Source organism: Polistes dominula, unplaced genomic scaffold (genome assembly GCF_049000335.1).
Source record: "Polistes dominula isolate Pdom_NZ unplaced genomic scaffold, Pdom_raw_medaka contig_31, whole genome shotgun sequence".
Classification (NCBI taxonomy): domain Eukaryota; kingdom Metazoa; phylum Arthropoda; class Insecta; order Hymenoptera; family Vespidae; genus Polistes; species Polistes dominula.
Genome location: NW_028300925.1, coordinates 3,465,883 through 3,479,530, shown reverse-complemented (window position 1 = coordinate 3,479,530; position 13,648 = coordinate 3,465,883). Strand labels below are relative to the sequence as shown.

At 37.5% G+C, this 13,648-nt stretch overlaps 1 protein-coding gene across 1 annotated transcript in view; it reads left to right on the top strand.

Moving 5' to 3' along the window:
* The first annotated feature begins 138 nt into the window (after positions 1 to 138).
* The window catches only part of LOC107073985 (defective proboscis extension response 12), a 79,499-nt gene continuing 65,989 nt past the window's right edge, over positions 139 to 13,648 (top strand). Inside the window, exons 1-3 of the mRNA XM_015334985.2 lie at positions 139 to 216; positions 448 to 1,940; positions 12,236 to 13,089. Of these exons, the coding sequence (XP_015190471.2) occupies positions 12,903 to 13,089 (187 nt within the window). The 5' untranslated portion in view covers positions 139 to 216; positions 448 to 1,940; positions 12,236 to 12,902. The remainder of the gene's footprint in view (positions 217 to 447; positions 1,941 to 12,235; positions 13,090 to 13,648) is intronic.

Below are 13,648 nucleotides of genomic sequence, written 5' to 3'. Positions count from 1 at the left end.
TGACGTAATGTCTTCGAATCTCTCTTTTGGTGTGGACAATTTTGAAGAAAGTTTTTGTGATTATTGGTGATAAAAAAGTTTGAAAAGTGTTCTAATGTATCATCATAACAACAGCATAAGATAGAAAGAAAATATAGATTATAAAAGAGATTGTATAAAGAAGAAAACTTTTATTTTTGTTTGATTCTTTCGAACATTGTTTTTTTCGAACGTTTGGTACGTATTACAATTCTATTTTTATGAACAATTATACGTAAATTATTGATTAATTTTATTCGAACTATTATATCGTGTTATATGTTTAAATTAAAGTTAAAACTAACGCACACAAAAGGATAAAGTAGAAATAATGGAAAATGACGAAGGATGAGAATAACAATTTGACCATTTCTACCTAGCAAGAATATCATGTCCCAGCTTGCTTTAAAGTTTAATAACACATTTCAGGATCGTTAATCATTGTGGTGAAATATAATTTAATACTTCATCGACCGAAAGTCGACCGCTAAAAATGACGAATGGCCGGAAAACACGCGGCAAACGTTCACTTACCGCCTCCAACTACTTCTTCCTATGTATGTACGTACATTATAACGTTAGATGGTTTATGTTACATTAAAATAATAAGGGTTAGATATTAAGGTATGATTTTTTTCAGAGATAAGTTCTCGTTCAATTGTACATAACGATAAATGTATTTCCACATATAATTAACATCGTCTAGATTTGTTTTCTAGATTCGTTCAAATCTTACAAATCATTTTCTCACTCACATACGATATTTTATTTTGATCTATAGATTTTCGTGTTTAAAGAAGAATATCCAATTACATCGATAGACGAGATCGATACGCTTACATAGATATTGGTACATAGCCGTTTACTTCAACAAAGTCTTCGTATTTCGAAGTTAAATATGATACTCGTCTAACCGCAAATGATTTCTTTCGTTAGTTGGTTTACTCAGTAGAGTTATTCGATCACATGGTTGATGATGATGATGATTTATGATATAACAAACCTTATTTAACAGGTGATGTCTATCTATCTATACGCGAGGCTTTGGTGTTTGATAAACGACCAGTACAACGATCTTAAGGATGCTGTAGTTTGACTGATAAACGATAATAGTAATGCTTTCGTGTTCTGACATCTTTATATCATCAATGTTAATAAGTTTATTAGAGATAGAAAATTTGAAGGTAAAATATTAGTCAAGAATAAAATTGTTTTGCGCGGGAAACGATCGTGTGCACAGAGGTGTGGCACGTATAGTCGTTGGTAAAGAGATGTCGGATCATTGGATAATGATGGGATGTACCATTCCATTCCGTTCGTTGCTCGTAATCCCATCCTCCCTGGTACAACAGTCATCATGTCGTCGTGGTACGGATCACTTAGGGATCATTAGCTTTATGGTGCTTCCGTATGGCTATTCGTGCGCGTGATTTCGATCGAATGCGTTTTACGATGAGTCTCGTTGACCTTCGAAATTTCCTTTATTTCTCTCTTTTCAATTCTTCTTTTAAATACAGTTTGCATAACGTTCTTGTATCTTCTTCGCACTGCAAGTACATAATCTAAATTATCGAGTAATAGATGGACAGTAGTAAGGTACTGATACGGTTATCAAGTAAAGTTTGTACATTCGTGTGGAATGAACGGAAATTTGCTTTACAAAGACATCACTAATCGTCAATCGAACGCCGAAGACCGTCGATGATATCAGCAGGCTTCTCAAGACCAAAATTAATTCGGATGCCACGCGATACCTTTGGATGCATATTATGGGCAAGCGGGTATTCAGCATGTAACGTCATGCCGTGGATGAATATCTCGGATATAATGTTACTGTGTATTTCGTTACCACTACACACCGGATGTGTTACGCCGAGCTCGAGAGTCGTATATACAGCGTATCAAGCGGTAACCGGTAGTTGGTGTGTACTACGATGTTTGTCTCTCTCTCTCTCTCTGTCTCTCTGTCCCTTTCTCTGTTACTCTCTCCTGCGACATCGTGTATTCTCCTCCCTTATGAAGGACGGCTTCACCTTCCGGCCCTTCCATTCAGGAATATCATCTTACGCGTTTCCTCGTGATTCACCTAACTCTCGAAACAGGCTGTAATCAAAGGATTACCACGGAGTGTTCCTATGTGTGGTCTCTAACTTGAGTCTTGCTCTAGACTAGATACTACCACCTGGAGTGTAAACGCTTACGAACATACCAATTCTGTCAAAACTGTTTTCTTAATGTATCTACATACTCTAACTTGTTTTATACTTTTTAAAATAGCATAAAGATAATTATTTGTATATATTATTTAAATATTTATCGTTAACGTATAATAGCATTATCAAATGAAAATAAATTTTTCCTCTTTAAATATATACGCGTTATCGCGAGTAGTACCTTTATTACAGATTAATTAGGATCTTTTTAATATGCAAATCAACATAAATACATTATTAAGCAAACCGTGATTGAACTAACCGAAAATGATTTATTCTGCAACTGATTGCGATTCATCCTGTTAATTTAAATCTTCTATATTTGTATGTAATAAAAATTTTGTTATATAATTATTCTGGATTACATTTTATAATAATAATGAAATAATTTTTAAATAAAATATTATATAATTTGAAAGTATAATATCCTAGTACTTTGCATGCATATACGATATAATATATATATATGTACAAATATTCATATGTACCATAAGGTATAGCTCGTACAAGCTATCTCGTTTACGTTGGCAAACTTTTAAATCCTAGAAGGGGAGGAAGGAAGAGACGGAAAGTGAGAAAATGAGAGAGAGAGCGAGAGAGCGAGCGAAGGAGCAAATATTTGTCCAATTAGGGAAACTTAATAACGCCATTGATTGTCGGTTTAAGAGTATGTGAGTAAGAGAGAAAGAGAAATAAAGAGATGGAGAAAGGGGCGGGCGGACAGGGGGAAAGGGAAGGGACGGGACGGGGGCGGGGGGTAGGAAAGATGGGGCGGGGGGAAAATGAATCAACGTCGTTGACCTAGGAATGCGCTCGCGTGGGATTAAGATTTTCACTGACGACTTACAGAGCTTTTCTAATTATATCACGATAATGAGGTACGCTTGTTACAAGGCATGCGCTATATAATTAGCCATCAGGTAAAAGAAACTTTTACATTTATATTTTTTTTTTTTTTTTTTTTTTTGCGAGTAACGTAGAGTTTTAAATACGGGAAGGAAGAGAAGGAGGAAGGAAGGAAGGAAGAATAAGAATAAGGATAAGAATATAAAAGTAAGAAGACGAGGAGGTAGAAGGAGGAAGAAGGTAAAAATAAGTAGGAGTATAAAAGGTGGTACACCACCACCACCACCATCACAAAGAGAGAGAGAGAGAGAGAGAGAGAGAGAGAGAGAGAGAGAGATTTCTTTTCTTCGATATATCGCTAAAGCTTCTTCCCATTACTTCGCGGGATGTAGACGTTTTGCGTCAAATTCTTCCGTCGTCCATCGTTGTTACGTGACTGACGTTTTAAGCTTTTCCCACGTAACATTATATGTACCGATATCGAAAAATAGAACGGGATGACATTACGGGGAACGGAACTCCTCGTATCATTTTTCACATCGATATCTCGCGGATAGTTTCGACGGCGCGTTGCGACCACCTTTAACTTTGAAAAGGTTTGAACCTGGATGGAGGGCCGAGGGGCGGGGCGGGGCAGGGGAGGGGAGGGCCTCTGTGAAAATTGCTAAGGCAATAACAGCAGCGGCCAACGCGTAAGCGTAAGAAACACATCCATCATTCGTTAATATCCCTTTGGACTTGAAGAAAAAGATATATATATATATATATCGAAGCTTTTTTTAGACATTTTTGTTTTTCTGACGTTGCACAAATTTTTTTTTTTTTTTTTTATTGTAGACGATGATTTTTTTATTTCTTCTTAATATTTTTCCTTATTTATTTATTTTTTTCTTTTTTCTATTGAACATCTTGAATTATCTTGAAGAGAGTGTCCTCCCTCCCTTGGTTTCATGAAACTTGGCTCGCGAGGATTTTGTTCATGATACTCCTTGGAAACTATTCTTCTTTTTCTTTTATTTTTTTTTCGTCTATTTTCGTAAGAATGCCAATCGGGATGGCTTAAAAACTTTTTACTTTCTTAATGAGTTTTCAGTTTTTTATAATTAATAGCAGCACCTAACTTATATTCCATGATCGAGTCAATCCTCCCCCCTCCCCATTCCTCCCCCTCCCCATTCCTCCCCCCCTCCCCATTCCTCCCCCATTCCCTCTCCCCCCCGGGGCCACTCTAACGTGATTCATGAATTTAATCAAAACTATTCGTTATTATTTAAGAAAAGACGTTATTAGGTACGCACCAAAACGGAAATTAAGTCCATCGATCTCTCGTCATTAAATTTTCTTGAATTTATTTTTTTATGTTTTTTATTTATTTTTTTTATATTTTTATTTCCATCGCGATTCGTATGATATAATAAAGTAAGTAAATCATAAAGTAAGTAGAAAAGTGAGCTTTCGAACAAAACGTTTTCTTTTTTTTGTTAAAGCTTTATCGTCGTCTGATTGATTGACCTTTAACAAAGTTTTACCTTTCTTTTTATTCCCTTTTTTCTTTTTTTTTAAACGATATACTACAATAAAAAAAAAACATAGAATGGTATCTCGTTGGATGGGGAACTTCAGGTTTGGTTAGATTCGTACAGTCGATAATGCTCACAAAGGATAATCACGATGCAATAGATGTGTGTGATTTGGTCTCTCACACGCGTGTGCGCCCTTTTTTTCTATTTTGTTTTTTTTTCTTCTTCTTCTTCCTTTTTCCACTTCCCTTTTGCCTCTCGCTCTTGGTTTCTATTTCTCTCTCTCTCTTTCTCTTTCTCTCTACTTTTTTTTCCGTCTCATTGTCGTTGGTTGGAAAAGAATTGCGGGCCACGGGTCAACGAGGGTGGCACCATTTCTATTCATCCCGAAAAATAAAGGCGGATCCGATCGAGGATTCCAATGGCTATGAATATTTTATCTGCATAATATCCCACGTCTCCACCCTGATCCCTCCTACTTTCTCTTCTTTTCTTTATTCCCGTTAGTTGAATATATCGCATAGATGATTGTGATGATGATGATGACGATGACGATGATGACAATGATGATTCGACCAAAGTTACAACGATAACTTTTATCCCATTAGATACACGTAACGTTTCACGAATGTAAAGAACAATTCCCTTCTTGAATCTCGTGTTGTTTTTTTTCTTTATGAACAAAACAATAAAATAAAGAACAAAAAAATTCAAAAAAGATTATGGAAAATAAGCTATTCCTATACTTACGTATATAGGAATCATTTCGATATTGTACAATACAATCATGTTCGAATTTCTACAAATGCTGCTACTACCCCCTATCATTGTTCAAATCAAAAAATAGGAGAACCAAACCATAAATTGGCTTACGCGTAGCACCTCCCCACGACGACGACCGACCGACCCACCCGTAGAAAGTGAAACGAGTACGGATTTTCTTTAGTAACGTCTTTCATTCATATTTGGCCAAGCTCCAATGAAAATAACGAACATGTGTTATTGGCCGAGAGCATAAACCGCACACACGGTTTCCGTCCATGAAGTTGTTCCCCTTGCAACGTGAACCGATCCCTCCCTCCCTCTCTGTTCTCCCACGCGCGTGCAGGATCGTATAAAAAAGCCTACGATAAGAAGGTGACACCGTGCTTTGCAAGTTGCTGGTATGCGAGTGTACGTGCACGTATCCGGCGAGTGTCTCGAGTGGATCACATTGACAATAAGAGAGAGAGAGAGAGAGAGAGAGAGAGAGAGAGAGAGAGAAAGTAATAGTGCTCGTCATACTAATAGCATGCCTCTTCTCTTACAGGCATAGTGCGTTAGAGTCCGATAGACTTTGTTTTGTAACGCGTGCGGTCCCAACACACGTTTGAACCAACCCACACGTCTTATTTTTCGTGTCCTCTCTAATTCCTCTTTCTTCTCTCCTTCTCTTCTTACCAACCCCCCTTCCCCTCCCCTCGTCCCCCTCCTCTTCCTTCTCTTTTAACCCTTCTCTTCCTCTCTTTCTCTTCATCCTGTTCTTGTTCTTCGCGGTGTTCACCGCAGACGACTACGACAACGAAACGACATCCTCCTCCACCACCTCCACCATGTCTCTTGGTGGTTGTTTTATCTTAGTTTATTGTTAGAGAGACCACGTAGATCCATCATGGACGTAGAGTCGACCAGTGGATCTTAGAGTATATACTAGGAGCGTTCTCTCTCCCTACCCTACCTACCAACTGTTTTCGATGTTACTTCTTCGGCATGTCGAAACTTCACTTCAGAGAGTGTCTTTCTGTTCTAACGAAAGGGATCAGTGATTTTCACGGAGTTTGTGTGTTCAGTGATAAGACCACGTGAGCCTTCTTCTCAGTGAGTTACGAGAGTTAAGGTAATTAAGTAGGAGAAAAGTTATTCTACACTCGAGGGATATATATATATAGTAATTCGATAGTTTGCAATCGAAGGAATTTCGAACTTCTCCTAAGATATTTGCGCGTGCCTTGTCTAAGAATAGAAATAGAAAAAGTCTAAGTAAAAGAGAAAGAAATAGAAATAGAAAAGAAAAAGGATATAGATAGACAGACAAATCTTATTCGACTTTTCTAAATGGTTTTTCCTGGGTTCGTACGTATATACGTGTGGTGCTATGGATGATTATTGATTACCATCGATCGATTTATATTTCATTTCGTATCCTTTTTTTTCATCAGCGTATCTTTGACAAATTTTATTTCATAACATGGAACTATGAAAATAGTTTTGGAATAATGAACCTTGAGATGGTTGGGTCAATCCATCGAATATGCAATTCGCTTACGTGTGTGACGATTAAATTGTTACCCATTTGCATGTTGGTGGAGATAAAGCTTGCTTCCACGAAAAGTGTCATAGTCGACACAACATCGTCGTTTTGCCGAGGGTTATTGTTAGAGTTAAAGTTAGAAAGAGAGAGAGTGAGAGAGAGAGAGAGAGAGAGAGAGAGAGAGAGAGAGAGAGAGAGAGAGAAAGGACGTCGTACTCTGACGAATTCGTAGACGACGACGAGTTTTGCGAATTTATTAGTTCTGCCCAAGTTGCATTGCTCCGGGCAACTTTGGTGCTCGTCCTCGTGTTTTTTTATTGACGTATTTTTTTTTTCTCTTTCTCCTTTCTCTTTCTCTCTTTGATAGTTTATTTATTCATTCTGTTTCGTTAAAAACGTTTAAAAGATTCTTTTGACGTTGTTATTGAGCGTATAATTATCTATCAACACTTTGAAGAACATTTTAAAACGATAAGGAATACTTTGCGTATCGATTTCAAAAGAATTATCAAATTAATCGAAGTTTTTTTGTTAAATCTAATTGAAGATTTAGATATATAATAAAAGTCGTATAAATTTAAAACGACACTTTTGAAATAAAATCAAAATTTTACTCGTATGTTATGGGAATGTGGGAAAAAAAAAAGAAAAAAATAAAATGTGCCGAATTTCTATGTCCCACGCGAACAAAATTGAAAATCAGGGTTTGGCCGAGAGGGTAAGAGCGACGTTGGGATTTTCTCTGTTATCGCCCGAAAGGGCCATTTCGTTTCTCGTCGGATGACGAGAAAGAGGGTAGCAAAGAGAGAGAGAGAAAGAGCAAGAGTGACCTAGTGTCGACCGATATAGGCCAGTTGTATCGAATGTTCAAAAGAGAGAAAGAGAGAGAGAGAGAGAGAGAGAGAAAGGATGGATGGAAGGGTGGAAGGAAGGGTGGGAGGGAGAGAAAAAGGGTAGAAAGAGAAACAGAGTAGGAGAATAAAAAACGAGAAATTAGGATTTCGAGGATGAGGGAGGAATTGGGAAACACGAAAAACCAATCGCAGGGTTACTCTAGAAAGGCTCTCAGGGAATAGTAGAGAAAAAAAGAGAAGGATGAAGAGAGAGAGAGAGAGAGAGAGAGAGAGAAGAGTAGTTGGAAGGGAGAGTGGCAACGAGGTGGAAAATAGGTGGCACGATGCAACAGTCGTCCTTTGAACAAATACGTTTGTGTCGAAGCGCATTCGTTGGGAAACGGTTATGCAAAAGATCAGACCAGGACGGAGAAGCATGGGTTTTTTGGTGTTGGTGTTGGAAAAGAGAACAACTAGAACGAAATTCCTACACTCGAATTACGATTCGTGCCCACAACGTGTAAATGGTATTCCATCGATATCCAAGTCATTTTTCTTTTTTTTTTTGTTATTATTCTTCCTTTTTTAAGTTTAATTTTGATCTTTTTCTTTATTTCGAATTTGCGAAAAAAAAAGAACAAATTCGTTTTTATCTTCAGATTTGAAATTTGGATTATCTTTGCGAGAACTTTATCTTTAGGGAACAAATTATGCGTAATTTAATACAACTTCCTTTTTCTTTTTTTTTTTTTGCTCAATAGAATAAAAATGACTTTGCTCTTTAACAATTTCCTTTTTTTCTATAAATATTTACTCCGAAAATATACTTTTGGTAGATTACTTTTACTTCTCAAATACTCCTATTCTTACTCTTCTTTCTCCTCCTCCTCATCCTCCTCCTCCTCTTCCTTTCGTATTTGTTCAGAGACACTTTGTGTTTTACTAAATACCTTGAGAAAATGGTAGTAAGTACGGAAAAAAGAAGGACAGGAAGTAGTATATATATACATAGTGTTTATCGTAACAGGGAAGAATGAAGTTAGTTGAGGTTGCATTATGATACCATCTCGTTCATCGTCTACTTTTTTTCTTTCTTTCTATTCTCGTCTATTTGCAATTTTATATCGTTGAATATTGCATGTGTATGTGTATGTGTGCATGTATGAGGGCGCGTGCGCACCGTAAGAAAATCTACCATAATAATAAATCAATTTGACGTCGAGACTGTAAGTTATGACGTAATAAGTAGCAAGGGTACATACCGACAAAGAGAAAAGGGTGATGGTAAGGCCAGGCAAGTGAGTGAGAAAGAGAAATTGAGAGAAGGAACGCAAACCGCAGTCAGTCCATCGGTCGAGGGAGGCACTTTTACATTTTTCAAGTAAAAAGGAGGAACAATAAATTGCATAAACGACACGGCAAAGCTTTATGGCTTTGTGCTGTTTTTGAAATTGCCAACTGGTCATCGTGTGAAACTTTTCCCTTCCGCTTCAACAACGATGTCACGTACAAAATTGATTTAATTTTCCACCCCCCCCTCCCCTTGTTCACCATTTTGCACTTTGTATTTGCTATCGATTTTTAAAAACAAAAAGAACAAAAAAAAAACAAAAAGATGAACCGTAGTTTTTTTTTTTATTTTTTTTATTTTCGTTTGGTTAGTTAGTCGATAAGGTGAATATATTTAAGGAATTTTGTTGATCGATCGAATAGAAATTTCATAAAAAAAGATGATTATACTCGATTAAAAAGTAATTTTAGTTTCTTTTTTGTACAATCTCAGGTGTATTTTGGTGAAGGTAAAAGATTTGAGAATAAAGCAACAACCTCGTATATTCGTGAAATGAATTAGAATCGAGATATAAGAAAAGACATAAGGGATTTCTTCGAAAGATAATTGAAAATTCGTAGAACAAACAAACAGACGACACATTTCTGGATAATCTTAAAGATACATATCTCGGATATAGATATTGTCAAGATTGTTTTATGAACATCCGTTCCAGGAGTACAAGTTGATTTCCTCGTTCTCGTGCCAGTAGATCCTTAAGCTTGTCGTCGTCGCACCATTTTCATTTCTATTATTCAGCTCTCTTTTATCTCCAAAAACCTTAATTAACTTTGGTGATTATGTATATTTCTAGGACAGAAAGGTCTTTGCTGGTCTCGTTGCGGGTGCTGCTTCTGTTTTTGCCAGTACTGGTTGAGCAAAAAAAAAAAAAAGAAAGAAAACATTCCACAAAGTGTGGGAGGTGACGAGAAAAGAGAAAGAGAGAAAGAGAAAGACATAGTTAAGAAGACTTGCATCGTGTGCACTCGTCGCAGCTTCGTTCGTACAACACTTTCGTTATAAATAGCTTTGCGAGCGAGGAACTACAAGAAATTTGACAGTTCGTGACGGTCCCTGGCACAGAAACGCGATACTATGTTTGTCCAAAGATATGCTCGTATAACACAACGTTATCGTTGAAACGATTCATATCAAAATATTATGAAGATTCAAGTGGGTTTTACTAAAGAATATATGTAAAAAATAGATTTATATTTCTAATTGTAACGTTGATTAAAAGGAAATAATTGGAAAAGACGCGTGCACACACCTGTGGGTGTGTTTTTAAATTTTAACACTTAACCGACCGCTCGGGGGTAGATTTACCCTTTTCCAAGCTAATCGGTTGCCGATCGTTCGGATAGATCTAACCTTTTCATCTGAGGAACGCTTCGTTCTCTACAGAGCTTATTTATATAGGGTACAACATATAATAAAATGCATCAATTTTTGAAATCTTTTATTGCTCATTATTACGGCTCTTTATTTTCGAAATTTCTGATGGTGTCTTTGTCAGCCATCATATTATTTTCTAGATCACTACTTCAGAAAAAATGCGCAGTGGAGAGCGCAGTTTGGCTTTCCCGAGCCCGGTGGAAACTGTAGAGGTCTCTGTGAGTCATTTCGGTCAAACGGTCAAACATTTGGCCGTTTTTTGATTTCAATATCAACTTGAAACGATTTTCACACCGTTAGAGAGAGAGAGAGAGAGAGAGAGAGAGAAAGAAAGAGAGAGAGAGAGACGGTAGGCACGCATGTTTCCACCCTCAGCTTTTCTACCCTTAACCGAACCCTTGAAAATGGCACTCTCCAGTAGCACACGAGGCGGCAGCATCCATCCATCCATCCATCTATCCATCCTTCCCCTTTGCCGTGTTACTCTCTCTCTCTCTCGCGTCGTGGCTTAACAAGGGGATTAATTAATAATACCTTTCGGGGATAATTTGTGAGTCTCGTCTTGCATCAGCATTGTCATTGTTACAGGTTGACACGTTTCTTTGTCTTTTCTTTCTCTATCTTTTCCTTCGTTTACATCAACCCGACCCGACCCGACTCGACCCGACTCGACTCGACCCGACACGACACGACACGACACGACCCTTTTTCGCAACGCATCAAGAAATCAAGCAGACGTTGCTTTTTTATGAATACAAATATTCGTATGTAACATCTTCGTCAAAAAAAAAAAAAACAAAAAGAAAGAAACTCACTCAGGTTATCACACGAGGACGAAAACCAAAAGGGAAGAAGAAGGAAGCCATCGTTAAACGGAACCACTTTACAACGAGAGAGAGAGAGAGAGAGAGAGAGAGAGTTACGCTTTTAAGTGCTTTAATTTGTGGCTCGAGACTTTTATTAGACCTCGAACTCGAGATCTTTGAAAAAGAAAACTAGAAAGATAAAGAGAGAGAGAGAGAGAGAGAGAGAGAGGCCTTTTTTGCAAAAAGTTTTTTTTCGAACCTTGCTAATTGGAGTTAATCTTGGAGTTTCTTTTTCTCTTAACTCGAACGATACCTTCGTCGAACTTTTCTCCCTTGTAAAAGATGGAGAGAAGGTTGTTGAGGAGGGGGAGGGGGACGGGGGGGGGCAGGAGGTTAAAAGAAAATTTGTAAAACTCTTTTCTAAGATCGATATTTCGTATCGTACGTTATTCTTTTTCAAAAAAAAAAAAAAAAAAAAAGAAAAGGATAGGAGGATATCGTCCTTTTGAAAAAGAGTTTCAAATCGATCTTCTTCACGATCGATAATTCAACGTGTACCAGAGGTGGCGGGTGGGTGGGTTGGTTGGGGAGGGGGTGTCAGGTATTTCTTTTATCCGCTAAATGTAGGTAAGCGAAGAAGGCATGGTGACGGTGGTGGTGGTGGTGGTGGTGTCAGTGAAAAGACCATCCTTTACATCGGCAATCGCGCGCGAAATGGATTCTATCGTATCACGACGAACATTCTACACGTTCAATTTAACGTTGTACTCTCCAAGAAATATATATATATATATCACGAATGAGAGAGAGAGAGAGAGAGAGAAGAAAATAATAATTTTCCGTGGCTGTTCACTCGACACCATATCGTTTTATCGACGAACGCGAATAGTACGAGGATCTATGGCTTATCGAAATTCCTTCGAACCTGTGACAAAAATTAACAAATAATATAATATTAATGAATGTAAATTACAATTTTTACAGATTTAACAATTAACACAGAAATAAGTTTCATTTATACGTAATTAATAATCGATTAGGGATCATTTATTAGAATGGAAGAAAAATCTAAATTAAATGGTAATATCATAATCGTGATAAAAACAATGGGGATATTTACGTCGACGATAATATTATTGTTATGTTTTTTAATTGGTGTCTCGTTATAATGTGTTTATGTGTGTTGGAACCAAGAAGAAAGACTTCAAAGAAAGAAAGAGAAAGAAAGAGAGAGAGAGAGGAAGAGATATGCGTTGTTTGTTTACGAAAGGAAAAGGTCGCATATCGACGTAACGTAGCATTCCTTTTGAATTAAGAGGACAGTTTCGTTCGAATGCTCGACGAACGAGCACGGTCGTTTCGTATAAAAGGGAAGTTAAACGTCAAGGAAGCTTTTGAGATAGGTGAAAAGTTGAAAATGTTAACAAGTTTAGCGATGAATCGATGGAATGAGGTAAAGAAAAGTCGTAACTACTACATACGCGTGTGCAACGTTTTTCAAGCACGTGTTTCGACGTCATTACACAATTTCATGTTTCTCGTGCGGGATTAAAAAGAAGAAGAAGAAGAAGAAGAAGAAGTAAAGGTTGAAGGTATTACCTCGTGGGACATTATCGAAGTTCCATTTTAAACGTGTCGTGTGCGTAAACGTATGTACGCGTGTGTACGTGGCTGGAACGAAAAGTATGCGGCACCGTGCAAGATGAAGGGGCCAAGAATCAGTGGCCTACCGAAAGAGAAAAAGTTGGACTTTTGCCAAAAGGCACGTCAGGAGTGTTGGCGAGTGTTGCTTACGTACTTGAGCTTCTGTGCGTTGCTGCCCGGAACCATTCTTTCAGGTTGGTACGCCAATTTTCATCTCTTTCTCTTTCTCTTTTATTTTTCTTTTTTTTCCGAATTTTTTCGTTGCTTTTTGCTCTTTGATAAATGTGTAGAATACGCGTACAGAATTGTCTATCAAAAACATCTATGAATTGTTGAAGGTATTTTTTTGTCAGTGTGTGCAATGTGCAATGTGCATTTACACGCGTGAGTTTTATTCGTAAAGAAGGAGGAGGAAGAGGAGGAAGAGGAGGAGGATGGTAGAAATACGTGTTTCTCCCCCATTTTCAGGATCTACCACAAAATAGAGATAAATTAAACGTATGAACGAGAGTTTAAATGCAACGTGTATCGGGCAAGGTAGAAGAGCAAATTGCGAGTGTTATTAATAATTACCGTGTAATTGTCAAGATTTGTAAAGATAAATTAAATGTACCGTACACGTGAAACTCTCTAGGACTTCTATTTCGTTTAGCAACTTTTATATTACATTAAAACCATGTCGCGTGTACAAGCCGTTTCTCTTACGAATCTTCGTGCTATGTGCTGCTCTGTCATGTCTCTTTCTTCTTGTGT